This window comes from Corvus cornix, chromosome 2, assembly GCF_000738735.6.
Source record: "Corvus cornix cornix isolate S_Up_H32 chromosome 2, ASM73873v5, whole genome shotgun sequence".
Lineage (NCBI taxonomy): Eukaryota > Metazoa > Chordata > Aves > Passeriformes > Corvidae > Corvus > Corvus cornix.
The window spans coordinates 56150959-56168195 of NC_046333.1; the positions used below are offsets into that span (position 1 = coordinate 56150959).

General features: G+C 38.8%; 1 protein-coding gene across 5 annotated transcripts in view; it reads left to right on the forward strand.

Moving 5' to 3' along the window:
- CDK6 (cyclin dependent kinase 6) overlaps positions 1-13655 on the forward strand; it is a 139425-nt gene extending 125770 nt beyond the window's left edge. For 4 of the 5 annotated variants that reach the window (XM_039550161.1, XM_039550158.1, XM_039550160.1 and 1 more), the window contains one exon: positions 24-13655. In XM_039550161.1, coding sequence (XP_039406095.1) covers positions 24-170 — 147 coding nt within the window. In that variant the 3' untranslated portion in view covers positions 171-13655. The remainder of the gene's footprint in view (positions 1-23) is intronic. The other variant, XR_005601625.1, reaches the window with a different exon arrangement.
- Positions 13656-17237: the final 3582 nt, after the last annotated feature.

Here is a 17237-nt window from a genome sequence, read left to right on the forward strand (position 1 = left end):
CCAACTTCTTTTCATACTTTCAGAAATGCTTAGCATTCAACCCAGCCAAGCGAATATCTGCATATGTTGCCCTCTCTCACCCATATTTCCATGATCTGGAGAAATTCAAGGAGAATATGGACTGTCACATGTCATCCAGCCAAAACTCCAGTGAGGTGAATGCATCATAAATGCTGACTGAAGAGGAACCATAAATGAACACAACATGTAGCTGACAAGGCCACTGTCCCATACAAGCCACATAGCTGTCCTAGCGAAGATCATTATTTGGAGGTTTTATGCACTTGCCTTTTATTTTGGGATTGTGATGTGCTTATCCATGGAAATCAATCTAGTTTACTTTTATCAGCAGTGCAAGGGCCGGGGCTTTGACCTGCTCCTGTTGCAGCTTTATGTTTGTTTTGGTTTTGTTTTGTTTATCTACCTGGGAAAACTCCAGACGAAGAGAAGCTGCTGACCAGTTTTGCTGCCATTTTATCCTTCTAATATTGAATGTTGCCAGTGTTTGATGATTGAGTCACTGCCAAAACATGATGCAATTTCTCTCTCTCTCTAGCTGCTGAAGCTTGATTTGGTACTTCTTTATTATTATTGTTACGTGATATTTAAAGAATGGCATTGAAATATCAGATCTCTGCAACCTGCAGTTAAGTGATACATGCGTTAATACATCCAGCTACTGTTCATTCATAGCATATATGCAGGTGCTTCCCCACTTGAAAACTTGGATGAATTAATTTATCATTTCATTGCTCTATAAAAGTAACAGTGATGATGATCATAATAAATGTCTCGGCTTTTAGGTTTTTTCATACACAAACAGGTTATTATTTAGCTATGTTTGTGTGCACATTTCAAAAAACTGTCCTGTTCTTACTGTTTCAGTTTCCAAATGGTCAGTTTGTGTTGAAATGCAGACACATTCTGGTCCATCATCTGACCCATCATTCCCCCTTGGAAACAGCTGCAAGCATATTTTCTTCATCTCATTCCAAATAATTTTCTGATGTCCAGCTCAAAGACATGAGCAGAGCCAATGAAAATCAGTACAGATTTTTGCCTTCAACCTGTTTTCATTGTCAGCCAAGAAGGAAAATAGAAAAAATATTTCTGGTTCAGAAGCAGAGAATCCTATACCTGTAACAAGCACAGAGAAGTATTTGTGCTGCATTGTACGCTGTATACTGTGCTGCCTTACCTGCAACACCCCCCGGTGCATCACAAGTGCATGAACACTGGTGTTTCAAAATCCCTCACATGTCACTTACTAAGCAGGCTTGTTTTCTACGCAGAATTGCATGACCTTCTCTCCTAAACCACCATGTGGGGACACTGGCACATGCCTCTCCACTAAGGTTAATGTGCTATTATTGAATGTCAAAATGACTAAGCAATTCACTTGTCTTTATAGCACAGTTATTTTAAATATTACCTGAAATTTTTATATTTAGTATTTTTACCTTAACTAAAATATATTTTCAGTATTTTGAAAAGAAACTTTTATTTTTTTAATACTGTACTGGGGAAAAAGAAGTATTTTAAATCCATAAAAGCTGTTCCCTAGCATGATTTCAGTGCATTTACCTGGACATGACCTGGGTGGGAATATTGGTCCAATGAATACAGCTGATGCTAAGTGAGGCAGCCAGCTTTGCTTACTCCTGTGACAGTCCCTTAGGCTTCTCTCTTCCTCATCTCTATTTCATCTTCTCTAGGTGGTGAGCCAGCATTACATCCTCATCCATGGCATGCTTGGCAGAAGCAGGTCCTTAGCAGTGAGCTGGGCAATGTAACTTTTCCAGTTGTGACAGGGGTATTTGTAGCCATCTCACTGGCAGGTCTCTCCTGTGGCAATCTTCACTGTTAACTGCATTTCAGGTATCTGCACTGTCTGGGTCATGGTCCACTGCTAGGATAGTAAGTGGATCTTACCTGTCTCCTGGATAAAGCTTTTTGTTACTGTTAGACACTGAAGTGTGTTTTACATGGTTAAATTAGGTCTACTTTAAACAAGCCAGATTTTAAAAGGACCACTTGGATGCTTGCATGCAGTGGGCTGTGCTTTTCTTTATGCCCAGAATGAGGCTATGGAAAACATAACCAGCATGAACAGGCAAGTTGCAAATTAGGCCTGGCAAGAGCATACACGAGGCATCTGCACACAGAGATATCACAGATGCATAACATCAGAATTTTGGAAGCTCTGTGAGCAGCAAGCTGAAGGCCAGGGAGCTGTCACAGCAGCAAACCTTCTAATCTTGGCCTTGCCTTTGTCATTCTCTCTGTTCCTACACCCTAGGGGAGCTGCAGACCCACTGCACTGATATCCAACAGTATCCCTGTATGGGTCAGTGGACCTGAGCGTGAATAATTTTTAATGTTCACAGGGAAAGATGGGCCAGAGTGAAATTTTTGCTAATAATTTTTAGACACTAATTTAGAACAACAAACCGAGCCAAAAGTCAGGGGACTCTTGCAACAGTAGCAATTAGAAAAGTTTTCTACGGAGTTTAGCACTTTTGAAAACATTCCACATTTTACCTAGCGCTGAGCTATCTATAGTACGTACATACCTTATCAGGTCATTCAGCTGCTGTGCCTTCCCAGCAACTGCTCAGGGAACTCTCCCAGAGCTCTCCACCAACTAATACAGGGTGAAAATGTAGAGGAGATGATATTTTCCAAATTGGGCTTAAAACTTTCAGAGAGAAACGTGCATCTGTTCCATGTAAGAATCTGTTCTATTAAGCTTAGCAAAGCTAAAGAATAAAGAAAGTGTTTGCTGATTGTAGACACATTATTAGGGTAAAAACAGAAAGGAGGGGAGAGAACACTTTAAGCCAAAGGTTAGTGTTGGCCCAAAAACGAATGAGAATGTGGAAATCACAAGGAATTTAGCTACTGGAGCAGTGTTTCCCAATCGTAGTATCAAAGAGCTAAGAAAGCAGCAGAGAAAAACAGGGGCTGGCTTACGGAATCAGAAGCAGAGCTGCTGCAACATGGTGCTGTATGTTGTCTAATATAGTAGGATCAGGTTATAAATGAGACTATTCAGGAGAACAGTTTGCAAAAGGCTGCATTAATGGTCGCATTTTGGAACATCTTTCCACTGGGAATGGCAGGAACAAAACCAAGAAATCTAAGTTCTGTCTTGGCAGGGTTAGGGAAAATATTTCTCTAATGGGGTCCTTGTGGTAGCAAGGGCCTGGTTGCAAAGGACCAACAATTTTTCAAATTACCTCTTTTTCCGGATCTCTTTAGGAAGAAATTCCATTTGACATGCCATAGGCTTAATCTTATTCCAGTCTTCCTTGCCAAACCATGTGGAGCTTCACTTACACTAGTAAACTGAGAAAGCCTGTTCTCTGGCTGGGCAAAGCACTGTCATTGGCTAATACCATGCCAGGAATCATGTTTATAGTTAGACAGCACAGACAACTGGGGGACTGTGCTCAAATCCATGCCCTTGCTCTTCTTATTTTACTGGTATAGCTCTAGTATTTTAGTACCTTTACTCATTACTGCCATATGTGTAGGATGTAGGAATTGTGTATGTGAAAAAGAAAGTGCTGTGATGAAAACTCTTTGTACACCTTTAAATAAGACTTCAGAGTGCAATTCTTCTTAGTGATAACTAAGCCTGTATGTCTTCTGTTCAACAGGAGTGGTTCAACAGCAGCTGAAAAGTGCTGAATAACAAAAGATGTATTAAGTATAGCTCCTAGAACACCCACAACCAGGCACTGTGCTCTTCTTAGCGGAGAACAGGGTGTTCTAAGTAATGAAAGGAGAAGTTTCTATCTCCCACCAACCTTTTTTTTTCCTTTTAATCACTACTACATAATTCTTCAGAAAAAGCCACACTCAATAGCCAAGGACAGAATCACCAAAGCCAGCTAGTGAAGTGCTGATTGCTGAACTGTAGCAATCCATCAGGTGCAGCCCTTTTCTCTTCTCCCTGTCCACGCTCACACCAGCCTTCCTGTTCTTCTCCTTCAGCTCCCTTACATAAACAGGTTTCAGTGACGCTCACAGGTGCTATTTCCAGCAAGATTCTTCCAAATTTTCCATAGCTACACAGTGTCAATGTCCCCTACATTCCTGTTACCAAATGTAGCTTCTTTTAGTCCCACAGCTTAAGTCAATGATGAGACAAGAACTTTGTGCACCTCCTTGCTTAGGCTTAGTTTCGTGTACCCCGTGTTGTCTTCTGTGTGGTTAGTAAAATTCTAAAAATAGGATTTGTGCATATTTCTGTGTAGGCTATGCCCACACTCCAGGTTTTTTTCAGCCTATTAGTGTCTGATAGGCTCAATAATTGAGCATCTTTTCCTGCTGTTTCTGTTTTAAAACACACCAAAAAATGAGGGTGTCATGTTTGCAAAAAAAAGAAATTTAGTGCTATGTGTACAGAGCCTTTTTAATGAAAGGAATCACTAAATTGCAGCATTTGAACATCTTCTGCATAGGGGAGGGTTTCTAGCATGATAACTCTTACTTGGTTTTTATACTTAGTGGTTGTTTTGGTGAATAAGAAGAAAATATTGTGCCTTGCTGCTTTTCACAGGTTTACTCACTGTCTTTGAAAAGCATGTTTTATTATACATATAATTCTTTCTGCTGTTAGGTATTAGACCAACTTTAATATGGAAAATAAAGAGAAAACATGCTGTTTTGGCCTTTTAGCCAGCAAACTCAGAGCACTTACCTGACTCACAACTGAAAACACCTCAGTTGTCAAATATGTATATGAATGAGAAACCATACAGTTTGGTTTTAAAGGCCACATAAATTAATTATGTTCCATATATAAGACACATTTGAATAATGAGGAAGTTTATTCTAAGAACTCTGTTTTATAGAAAGAACCACTTGGCTAGTATTTTTCATATACAGTAGGTTCAGGAATAGACTTTTATATACAATGTGAATTAGAAGATAACTAGGCTATTTGAGTGATTTTGTTGTTTTGTGCTTGAAGCTTGAATTGATTGCAAGCTTAGGAACCTAACATATTTATTTTATTGCTTCAAAACTGCTAAATATCAAGATCTTTTTTTATGTTAACAGGATTTCACACTTTTTTTAATGTGTAAATTATTTTCTTGAAATTAGTATGTTAGAAAAAGCATTTTTCCAAACTGCAGTAGTAGAGGAAAATTTAAGAAATATATTTTTACTTTCACAGAGAGGTGAAATCTTCAATAACTGACTATCAATAAGCTATCACTTTTACTTCCTTTTGATTACTAAGCCTTGAGTATACAGGTTACTTTGAATGAAGAAAAAATTCAGAAACAGTCTCTAGAAGAGTAAATGGGATTTTATATGTTTAAGCTTCCAATTTTATTTTCATATCTATTTTTTTGTGCAAGTACAGTTCAGATGTACAAAAACATGACTACAATTTTAACAGTCCAACAGTCTGTAGGACTCAAATTGGAGTTTTATTTGTGAGCTGTTTGTTTTCTTATCTGTGTCTTGCAAATTATTAGATAATGGCTGTAATACAATTCTAGTTTCTGGACTAGACTCTGTAACCATCAAGTCTCAATAATTTATGTAAAACAGAAAGAAGCTTTCTCATTGATTTTAATTAACTAGGCCATTAAAAGAAGAAAGATGTGGACATATAAACTGACAAATATACTATTGCTATATTATTTCTTCCCTTTAGTTTGAAGCTTAGCAAGTATTGCATACTGATGTGCAATATATACATTTTAAGAACCATAAAGACCACTTAAGAGTAGTGTGCACAAATAAGATGAAAAATGGCTCATTAGACTCTCCGAGAAACCAGCTGAAAATCATTACTTTAGCTGTAACACTCAAAATTTTGAAACTCATATATTTTCCCATTAAAAAGTATTCTGGAAAAAATTATGTGTTATGTTTTTAATTCAGTGATAGGCACCCAAACAAAACTGAATCAAGTGGAAACTTGTTCTCAAAAGTGATTCTTCCAGGCCAAGTAGATACCATCAGTTCTTCATGTATTCATCAGAAACAAAAATTAACCAGCACCATTCTCAGATGAGCTTTTTGCTTTCTGGGCAGAAAAACCCAAGGTTGCTGTGAGTAAAGTTAGTGGAAAATTTGCTTTGACTTAAAAGTCCTGTGAAAACTTCTGTAATATTTGGATTTCCAGCCTTCATTGAAGGACCATGCAAAACAGAAAGATAAGGTTGCTGTGAGTAAAGTTAGTGGAAAATTTGCTTTGACTTAAAAGTCCTGTGAAAACTTCTGTAATATTTGGATTTCCAGCCTTCATTGAAGGACCATGCAAAACAGAAAGATAAATCAAAAGTCCTTAACCATGTGGTCTTTTTCCCTTCACATTGCATATTTTATCTGTTAGAATATATTGGTGGGTTTTATCCAGCCCAATGTTAATGAGACTTCTGCAAGGCTAGAGAAAGTAAGAAGTTCTGCTATAGTATTTTGATTGTTGGTGATTGTGATAGAGCAGATTTTTTGTTTCCAGAAAGGATCAGACAAAATATATGGCCTTCTTTGAAAAAGAGAAAAGAAAAAAAAAAAAGGGGGGGGAAAAAAAGCGCCCACAAATAACTGACACTTGGTAAAGATTAAAAAGGAGATTTGGAGATTTTAAGGAACTATTCGGAAAATACTGTCAGGATGAGTGAAAAGGAGCATACTTTTAATGTGAAAAATGTAAATGCAAACAATGTGTATTAAATAAGCATTGAAACTGATAGGGTTTTATGGAAGAAAAGCATCCAACTATGAATTTATTCAAACTACCACTTAAATGTTCATTTGCACTAAAGCAACCGGTACTGTTTGAAAGGAGATGGGAAAACACATCACGTTAAACTCGTGATTTACTTTGGTGTCTACAAGGATGTGTCGTAAAGCTCTCAAGCTCACTGTCCATTTTTGAGCAAGCCAAATTCACATTCACACTATTAGCTTTCTGCACCTTAAACCCATCCACATGCCTGAAAAAAACCCATTTTCTGGTGTTTACATGGATACTTGCTCCCACTGTCATGCTCATGTTAAATCCAGACAGAGAACAGTCTCTGCCACTGAATGAAAAATGAATTTTCACAGACTGACAGATTCCTTTGTACAATTATTCCTAAAGGGTTTGAAATGAATGTTCAACAATATGGAGCCCTTCATTTTATTCCATGTTTCACACATACATCATGTTATGCTAATTCTCAGCCTTTTTTAAAAAAAATTAAGCTCCAGTTCTTTAATGTTAGGATCAATTTTGAGTAGCTAGATGCAGGAGGAAAATTGTGATGTGATGGAAAGATAGAAAAAATGGGCAGAGAGTAGGAGAGTTCGCAAGTGAGTTTGACTATGTGGAAAAATTACATATAAATATAGGGGGAAGACTTTTTTCCAGTTGTTTTGTTTTCTCCTGTCATTCACTTTCATAAGCATAAGATGATAAAGCAAGACTCATGAACAGGATTTTAGTTCCAGATACTTATGCCAACTCAAGTCATGAGTTCCAGTGCAGTTCTTCAACATAGCAACAGCTCTATTTTTTAGATTTTGCATAAGCTAGAGCTTTTTCTGGGTAGATATAAAAAAAGGTCTTATGTGACAGCTTGAGAGCAGATTAAGCTGTCCACAGAGACAGTGGCTGTAGTTCAGCTGCAGACACTGGAGAATGCACAGCTCTGCTACAGGAGAGGCACTGACACTGTCTATTAGTGTGCAGTGTTGTGCAATAGACGTTGACTCCTGCTCCAAAGTGAAAATCCTTTGGTCATCCAAAATAGTATGGTTTTGCACAGTTGGATTTTGATAAGGTTATCCACATGGAGGTTTTGCTGGATGAGTCCAGGTGGATCACCATCTTACAGGAGCACGTATGAGAGCTTAGCAAGTCTGTCTGACACCCAGTGTAAATAATAATGCAGATCATCTGCTATGGGAAAATACTTTTTGTAGGCTGTGGAGTAGGAATGAGCTTTCTGAGCTGCTCTGCCGACATGAGAGCTACTGTTAACTATTGTTATGCCACCTCCAAAAATGCAGAATAGGAGGGCTGCATGGCATTTTGTTGTGTTCAGACTATGTGCGTGGGTGGCAGGGTAAGTGTTGGCACAGAGTGGCCGATTTTGGTCCTTCCATTAAGCATGAGCAACTAGGCTTGGCACAGAGACAAATTTCACAGTTCCAGGGATGGGAAACCTCTAATTCTACACAGTAGTTCTCTGGCACTTGTTAAGTACATGTAGTGATAGATCACTCAGCCACTCAAGCAGTCCTCTCCTTATCCCAGATCATCCTTCTGTGACACTGTGAAGGAAGCCCTGAGGAGTCTACCTCAGCAGTTTTCCAACTTTCCTGCTTCCTCTCACTACAGCAACAATTACCTATCATTTGCATCTCACCCTGCTGGTACTCCCACTACCACTGAAGTAGCTGTGAGCTAAATTACTGCCTTGTGACTCTGCAGCTTCCAGTCTTGGCCAGCCAGTGATTTGTACTCTAGTTTTTCCTTGCTTCTCATTAGGAACAGGGAAGTAGTACAGTAGAATATGGCAGAGTGTGTGCTACTTTCACACTTTTTGGTTCAAGCAAAGCAATGAGCTAGAATAGATTAGATTGAACATAATGTTCAATTGGTCAGCCAGAAAAGCTTTTGATTCAGAAGCTCATGTACGAAATACAGAAGATCCCTGAAAAACTGTCTGTGATGCACATTTTTACAAGAGCACACAATGATGCTCCTGTTACACAGAAGTTTTCTATGGATACAAACAAGACTAGCAATGCCAGCCTCCTACTGCTTACCCTGCTTCCCCTCGCCTTCCCCAAGATCACTATTCCCAGGGAGAGGATTCCTCCCAGCATGGCGTGGAGCAACTGTGAAACAGTCCCCAACTCTCAAGACAGGTTGTATTCATGTAGCTAATCAAGCTCATTCCCTTTTGGCTATGGCAGTTTAAAGTACAGACCCTGCCACAAGTACTAGGCACAAGCAAACCTTAACTGCCAAAATATTCTCCTGAGGAAAGGTCTTCCCATGATCTAAAGGGGACAGTATGTTTACTGTTTCTGTGACAGTTGACTTTTATTTTTTGTGTTTTAAACAGCACCGATATAAGAACTCCCCTAAGAAAACTCTCCCACTACACAATAGGGATGACACTGAATTCTGGACATTCTGTGGGAAAAGACAAAATGCTGTATTTGGGGTAGATGGTGTGTATCTCGATCAATCATCCTTCATCTGTGATAGAAAATCCACTGAACTGGGTTTAAAATACAGCCTGAGTCTGCAGCATACTAGTAAAATGAGCAGTGTTTTTCTAACAAGACCAAAACCCTCCATGATTTCTTGCAGGGACTTTATCTTGGAGTCCCTTTTAAGAAAGGTGGCCGTAACCATGAGTTGCAGCTACGACAAAAGGTACATCAGAAATTGGATGCTGGCAAGAAGTTTGTGGATGTGAGGCTGTACAAGGTGGCTTAGGTAAGCTCAGGGGGGATGTGTTTGTGTGAAAGTATTGGTTGCCATGCACATTTTGAACTGAAGTTACCTATCATAACATGATAGAAGGACTGCAGCATCATGAGATCAGAGGCTTTTTCTCCTTAGATGTCTAGCAACCCTGTGGTGTTCCAGCTTTGTTGTATTTTGATTTGTTTTATTTCACCTCCACCACACACATTCTCCTTTCTATTTTGCATAGTAAGTTGAAAAGAAAAGCATTACCCTATAGTATACCATGTCACAAAGAGAGAAGGCCAGCACTGTCTGAAAATTTTGATCACTTTGTAATAGTCAATATTAAGGGAATCATAGAATATGCTGAGTTGGAATGGACCTGTCAGGATCATTGAGTCCAACTCCAAGAATCACACCATGTGCCTAAGAGTGCTGTCTGAACACCTCTTGAACTCTCTCTGAACCAGGCTTGGTGCTATGACTCCTTCCCTGGGGAGCCTGTTCCGGTGCCCAGTCATCCCCTAGGTGAAGGATCTTTTTCTGATATCCAACTTAAACCTCCCCTGACTCAGCTTCTAGTCTTGTCACTGGTCATGAGAGTGAAGTTATCTCTGTTTCTTTCCAACAAATGGAATTCAACACCCATCTGCCTTTTATTAAGCACTGTTAAAAACCTCACTGTCATTCTTCACAGTGTTCAAAATCTCTTTGCCAGGAGATTGAACTCCCTTCCTACAACCCATTTGGAGTCACAGAACTGTGAGCAAATGAAGTTTACATTATGACAGTGCTTTTTCGTAAGGAGTGAGAGCCAGTTCCAAGTGAAACATGGACTGAAAGTCTCAAGGAGTCTTAGCCAGGCACCATTCACAGGCAAGGCAGTCCCTTGTGCTAGGGCAAGAAACACATTTTAAAATACTTGAGATAGGGAAAATATAAAGGTGCCGTTTATTTTTCCAATAGCATCTGTTTTCTTAACAAAGCTGTATAATTTTGGCTCTGAAACCAAGCCCACAGATGAACATTCATTTGTTCCTTGCAGTCTTTGATTTCCTTGTAAATTCCTCACAAGCCTTCAGATTAATGTATTTATGGTCCATTTCATTCCAATTCATTTAAGTGGTCTATATCTGCCCTTGAATCTCATATGAATTTTATTGTTAATGTAATATTTTGCTGCATTACTTTGAACAGCTTTAAAAGTATAATGTCTTCGAATGCTCTAGGTAAAGAAAAGTTACACCCTCAAAATGCTGTGTTACAAGTTGGAACTGTATACTTTGGAAGTGATGTTTGTATTATAACTCCCAAAGGCATCACAGGGTGCTTTCTTCTGTATGTCTTGTCTTCTGCTTTCTGTGTTAACAGTGTGTATTTGTACTTCCTCACTAGCTTGATACTCTTCAGTCTGAAGGCCTAAGTCTGCAAAGACACAAATACTGTACCTCAGCTGAGCAGTCCCAGAGAGCAGAGAGGGCTTAGTCGGCTGAGTATAGTTGCTCACAAAAAGTACTTGCAGAAAAAGGCTTTCCTTTAGTAACTGACTGTAGTTGTGAGGACACATGGTTAATAACAGCACCAAGACGCCAGGAAATGGAGTCTGTGTTTATTGAAGATGTGGACACATTTATCTTCAAGTTATTTGACATTAATCTAAATTATTGCTATTATGATTTAGTATATCATTTCTTATGAAAACACATTAGTCCTGTGAAAGGGTAGTTGCAAAAAAAAATGTGTTGAGTCTTGCTGCTTTATTGTTTATTTGCATTTAGTATATATTTTGGTTGTTGAAGTGAAGCTAGCTTCTTAGAGAGGCTGGAAGATAGATCAGTCTGAAAAAAATCATAAATAAGCTTCATACTTGTACATTGAGTTTTGCAACTAGAGTAGTATATGTGTTCAGATTTAGTATTTTTTATGCGTTAGAGCATTTTTGTTTGCTTTAATATGTAAAGGAATAACCAGATTACTTTGAAATGCTATTGTAGAGCTAATTTTACACATAGTGGGGGAATGTTGTCTGAAAAACTAAAATTAGAAAACATTACATAGGCTGCCTTTGGCTTTAGTTTGTTTCTAGAAGGCCCAGCAAGTATCTGTTGATTCCAGATGCTTAAGCCAGGGGCCAAGTTTGTGCAGCATCTTGAAACTGAAGAAAGTTTTCTTGCAGTGGTAAAGTTGCCCATCTGGGCTTGAAGTAAGATTGATGCCTAAACAAAAGCATAAAGGCAGCAAATTTAGGTGCTGGTTTGTTTTGGGGTTTTTTTCTGGATGGACAATTGCATGAAATAGGATTGGAGATTCAGAGTATTTAAAATCATTCAGTGTGATTTACTCTTGTTGTAATTCCACTGACTACAGTTAAATTAAACCAAGAATTTGGCCTTGTAAGTCTACGGATTTCAGTGTCAGGCAGCTCAGGTCTATATAAAGATACTTAAGCTTAGTAAATCAGCAAGAATACTATATAAATTGTAATGTGTGATAAAAATCTTAACTCTAGTTCCATTATTTCTCAAAAAAATTCTATTCATTGCTTTTTTTATACAAAAGGTCAGAATTGCACTTCTTAGTGGCATTGAGAGATGTGGAGAAAAGCAGGATGCTGGTACAGAAATGTATCAGAAATAAGATTCAGTTCTTACTGCTCCATGTGTGCCTACCTTACACATTACAAATCCCACTGAAGCTGACAGAAGTCATTTAAAGTTAAGCCTGTTTGTAACTGATGAAATACTGGTTTCAGAATCTGCAAGATAAGTTATGTTCTCAAAAGGCATTATTAAAACTTGTTTCATGTTTACAGAATACTATGAACAGTGATGACAGCTTCTGAGACACATCCAGAGTAACTTTATTAATTGATATTACACCAGACCAACGTCCATTAGCAATTCAAAATCTCTCTCAGTACCTTCATTTCTCAGTACAATTTAAAAAAAAAAAAAAAAAAAAAATCAGAAAATTAAAACAGCTGCTAATGCTGTTTGGCTTAATTTTTTTCTCTTTTTTCTCCTTTTTTGTCATAAAATACCATTTGCTCTGGAGTTGTCTAGGATTTGATAATTCAAGGAGAGCATGCAAAGCAGTTTGGAATACATTTCTTCATTCACTTTGGGGCATATACTCAGCTGGTGAAAATCACCATAGTCCTGTTGAATTCTACAGCATTGTATCAGTGTAAACCAGTGCAACAGTTGGCATGTCAGGTTTTAGCATTTCAAGTCACTTTACCTACATATGCAGTAGGATTCTGTTTTGCAAGATGGAAAGTTACCTACAGTGCAAACTGTACTACCTAGACTACCATTGATACCTATTCACAGGACATGATTTCACTGTATCATTTCATACTTGAAATTCATGATGTTCTTTTAATCAGGGTACAAACATGAAAAGGTGCATGTGTTACTGTTTCTTTTAAAGGTGCATCATTTTGTTTTTTATTCTGTGTGCTTAATAGTTACTAGTCAGTGTTCTTTACATTCTTTACATTCAGCATTAAAATCACTTATGTGTGAAATACAGTATCACCTGCAGAGGTACAGAAAAATGTAACAGTGATTTCTTGAATTGTTACTCAAATATACTGGTTTACCTTTTAGTCATCAATATGATATCAAGGGGCTACAGCATGTGAACTGTGGTATATAAAAGTCTTGCACCATTGCTGTACAGGAAATCTTGCAGAGTCTCTCCTCTTCTTGCACAGCTGCTGATTACCATATACACATTGGGGAAAAGTATGTTTCTGCTGTACAGAATGGCTGGGAAGTAACACAGACACTTGGAAACTCTAGAGCTCCCTTTGCAAGCTTTTGAACAAAGCCCTTTGATCTAACTGCATGCCTGCTCTGTGTCCCAAATTTCACCCTGTGGGGCTTTCTGCTTTAAGAACACCCTCAGCTGGGGCTACTTTACGTTGACTGCATTGAAGTTCATCGGAGCATGCACCTTCCCGTATTAACATATTCCATAGCTTTTACAAGTTTGTAAAGATGGTTGACTGCAAAACTAATGTGTCAATACAGCAGAATTAAATTAAGGCACACAGAAAGGTTATCAATAATGTATTATATCAGAATTACAGTCATTTGGAACTGAACGTTTTGCTGCTGGCAGTGCAAGAAAAGCAAAGTTGTGTATTTATTGTTGGGTGCTGAGGGTTCAGTATGAAAATCAATATAATAAAAATTTTCAGTGTCTAGTTCTCTTTAGTTCCCAAATTATTGAAAAGTAAAAAGGCAAAAAATTAGTTTTGTATTTAAAACTGCTTCACCCTTCTAGCTATATTTTTCTTTTATCTAAAAATGTAAAATTAATACAAATGCAGTAAGTATTCTATATTAAATACAGAAAATTAGCAACATTGGTTTCTAGTTTTTATGTTTCCAAATGTTTTTCTCAACACCCTGTGTATTCTAGAAAATCAACAAACACACACAACCAGACACACAAACATAAGCACATGCACACCTTTTCCAGCACCTTACTATATACCAGCTTTATAAAAATCTACCCTCATTTATTCCAGTTACTCATTCCTAGGTGTTTTGCTTACCTAGGATGAATTCCATTTAAAAAAATTAAAATCTGAGAGTTTACTTTCTCTTTCAAAGGCCAAACATTGCTGCAATTGCTGGGGATGCTGTATGATTCAGCACTGGTCTGTTTTTACTGAATCTGTGTTTTGGTTTAGGCAGACTGTGCTTTAATTCAGCTATAATGGCTCTCAGTTGTCATGAACTCCACTATTTTTCCCAAACGTTACTTGATCCAGCTGTTGTGCTAAACGTGCTTGGTATTTTTGTATTCCTAAAAATTCTGCTGTTTTCATCTTTTAAGGAGCTGAGCACACTTTATTGATTGACTGTTTTTTCTTGATTGGCTATAAATATGACTAGGAACAATTCTGGGTATATAGAAACAATAAAAGTGTATGTTTTGAGTCAAACACAAAATAACACATCAGACTCTTAGAACGAGCTGCATTTTTTCTGGTTTTACTTCAACCAAAAAGTCCTCATCAAAACACCTCAAATACAGCTTTGGCTGATTGTAAATTTCATTAAGCTCTCTTTAGAGCAGGATACAAGTAGCTTCTACTAATGCGGCCTCCAAGGAGCCAGCCTATAGAGGAATCTGAAAACTAGCAGCTCAAGCATTCAAAGAGATGTCAGCTTCTGGATGAAAGCTGACAGAGGGACAGAAATGACTGCAGAGCTAACCAGACCCTAAAGCCTCAAAGGATTATAACTTAGAATCAAAACTTTGTGCTGCCCTTAGAACCCTGAGGGAACTATGAAAGTCTTTTACAAGCATAGTAACATAAACTGCAGGTGCGACACAGACTTAAATAAAAAGCTGCCTTTACATTATGTGACATTCCAAATTGGTCTTTAAGCACATTATAAGATTATGAACAGCAGTCCGGCCAGGGACAGACACAAAGTGAACTGCAGTGAGGCCAGAGTCACAAATACCCATATTAGCCATAGCTAATGCATGAAAAAATGCATGAAAAAGGGAAAAATCATGGAAACATGTAACATTACATAAAAGCTACCATAGGGATCTGAATACTGTCTGGTGCTTTATCTCTGATCGTGCTCAGAGCAAGACATCACAGAAGAAAATCCAACAGTCTCGACAATTATGGAACAAATTCTTCACATGGGAATTTTCTTCCTAGCCCTCATCTGTGAGAAGGTGAGTTCTTAAGACCCAATTATGGAAAAGAAAATTATATTAAAAAAAAAAAATCCAGTAAGCCAAATACTAAGAACTTTGTAGGAAAAAGCACAAATGTTACTCTTCCCCTTACCCACATAAAAGTTCTTATACTCTTTGCCTCAAAATTATCTAATGACACTAGGTGTCACATCTGTTAGCACCATAGAAACAAATGTTCATTTAAAAATAATTTAAAATGCGTTGTCTATCATTTGCCTGCCATTTGCTGAAAAACGGAAAGTAAGATTTTTTCAGTATTTGTATGAGTTCTCATTTTGAACTCATCAGTTGTGTTGCTCCTCCACCTCCCATCCCTTTGATAAACAAGGTCATCTTTTAGTCTCCTAGCACACAGAAGTCCTTTCCCTAAGTATTTTCAACCATTTTTAGAAATCTTATTTGTCTGGCTGGACTTTCAAGCCTTTGTAGCCCGGGGAAGAAAAGCTAATTGGGGTCTAATTAAAGTACTGTGGAGTGCCTAGCACAGGACTCCCTCCTCCCCAGTGCCTGCATAGGGAGGGACCCCACACCCCTGCCTTCCTGCCATGGCAAGTCTTCCTGTTTCCAGGAAGAAATGTGCTCACAGCACAAAGCGTGGGATGAATAAACTCTCTTAGCTCAACTTTGGTCAAAACATTTCTGAAGAGTCATTTTGTCCTGGCAGACTTGACGCAGCCTGGGCATTACCTCTGCTGCTGCAGCTGAGCCAAAGCCCCCAGAGCCCTGCAGCCCGACTGCTGTGCCAGCACGGGGACACACACAGCTGTGCCCCAAACTTGTGGCCACCCTTGAGCCTCCCAGGGCTGCCACAGCACTGGGGACAGCCTACACATGTGCAGTGCCATGGGGGAGCCACCTGAAACTGGATTGCTTGGGGGTAACTCCAGAATCGTCCAAATCTGAACATGCATTTTACGGCAAGGACTTCACCATGTTTCACACTCCTAATCTCATTTTGTATGTATTTTAATGCAATTTATTTATTTTGCTTTCAATGTACTTCGCCAGTGTTGCAGGCAGCTCAGGGAGAACTTCTGCCTGGTGTGTTTCCAAAGTAGCCATCCTTGTTTTAGAGCATAGCAGCTGTTTTCTGAGGAATAAAAGTTCTCTTATGCACTATCTTGCAATTTTGAACACTAAATTTAATTTGCAACTGAACAAATTTTACTTGCAAATCTAGTATAGTCAGTTTCTTAGTTTCCTTCTAGTTCCTCACAGGCTGCTCTTGGTTTTACTAAGCAATTTGGTATCACAAATTCCCATGGGCTCGCCAATTTTTCCAGCTCTTCCCAAGTATGAAGACAGTAAAGCTATTTCAGTAACAAAACTCATTTGTGCTTGGTATGATTAACATATTAACATGTGATTACTTTTCTCCATTTTTACAAAGCTGTGACTAACATACAGTAATTTTTAATGGTAATGCTTTGAGAAAAGAACATTTCAAACTCTGAGTAGATCCCGATAACTCTGGGCTTGTCTTAGCACTTCCATTAACCTAATGTAATATTAACCCTGCCGATATAATGCTTTATTTTGTAGTGCAGATGGCTAACGAGGGATGAGTACACACTTTTTTTTCCTCTTTTTCTTCCCTCCCTCCCGCCGAAATGGGGCCCAATTTCATTGAATTCTACGTCACACAGGCTGCTATTTCATCATACCTTGGTCTATGCATCTATCGACGGCAAAAAAGAAAAGGGAACACTGCGGTTCCCTCTGTAACTGACCGCTAGATGGATCAAGAGGAGAGAAACCTCTCACCAAGAAACCTGCCCTCTCCTGGGAGGCGGATTCTAGTCGGGCTCCCCAGGGTACAAAGTGCACATTTACATTTCACCAGCGCTTCCCTTAGAGCTGCTCCCCGCTCCCCCTCACAAAGGCTGTCCCGGCGCTTGCCCCGCCGGCGGCTCCTCAGTACAAGGGAGACATGGAGCTCCTGGAACGGGTCCAACGAAGGGTTACAAAGATGGGGAAGGGACAGGAGCATCTCTCTTAGAAGGAAAGGCTGAGGGAGCTGGACCTGCTCAGCATAAAGAATAGACTGAGAGGGGAC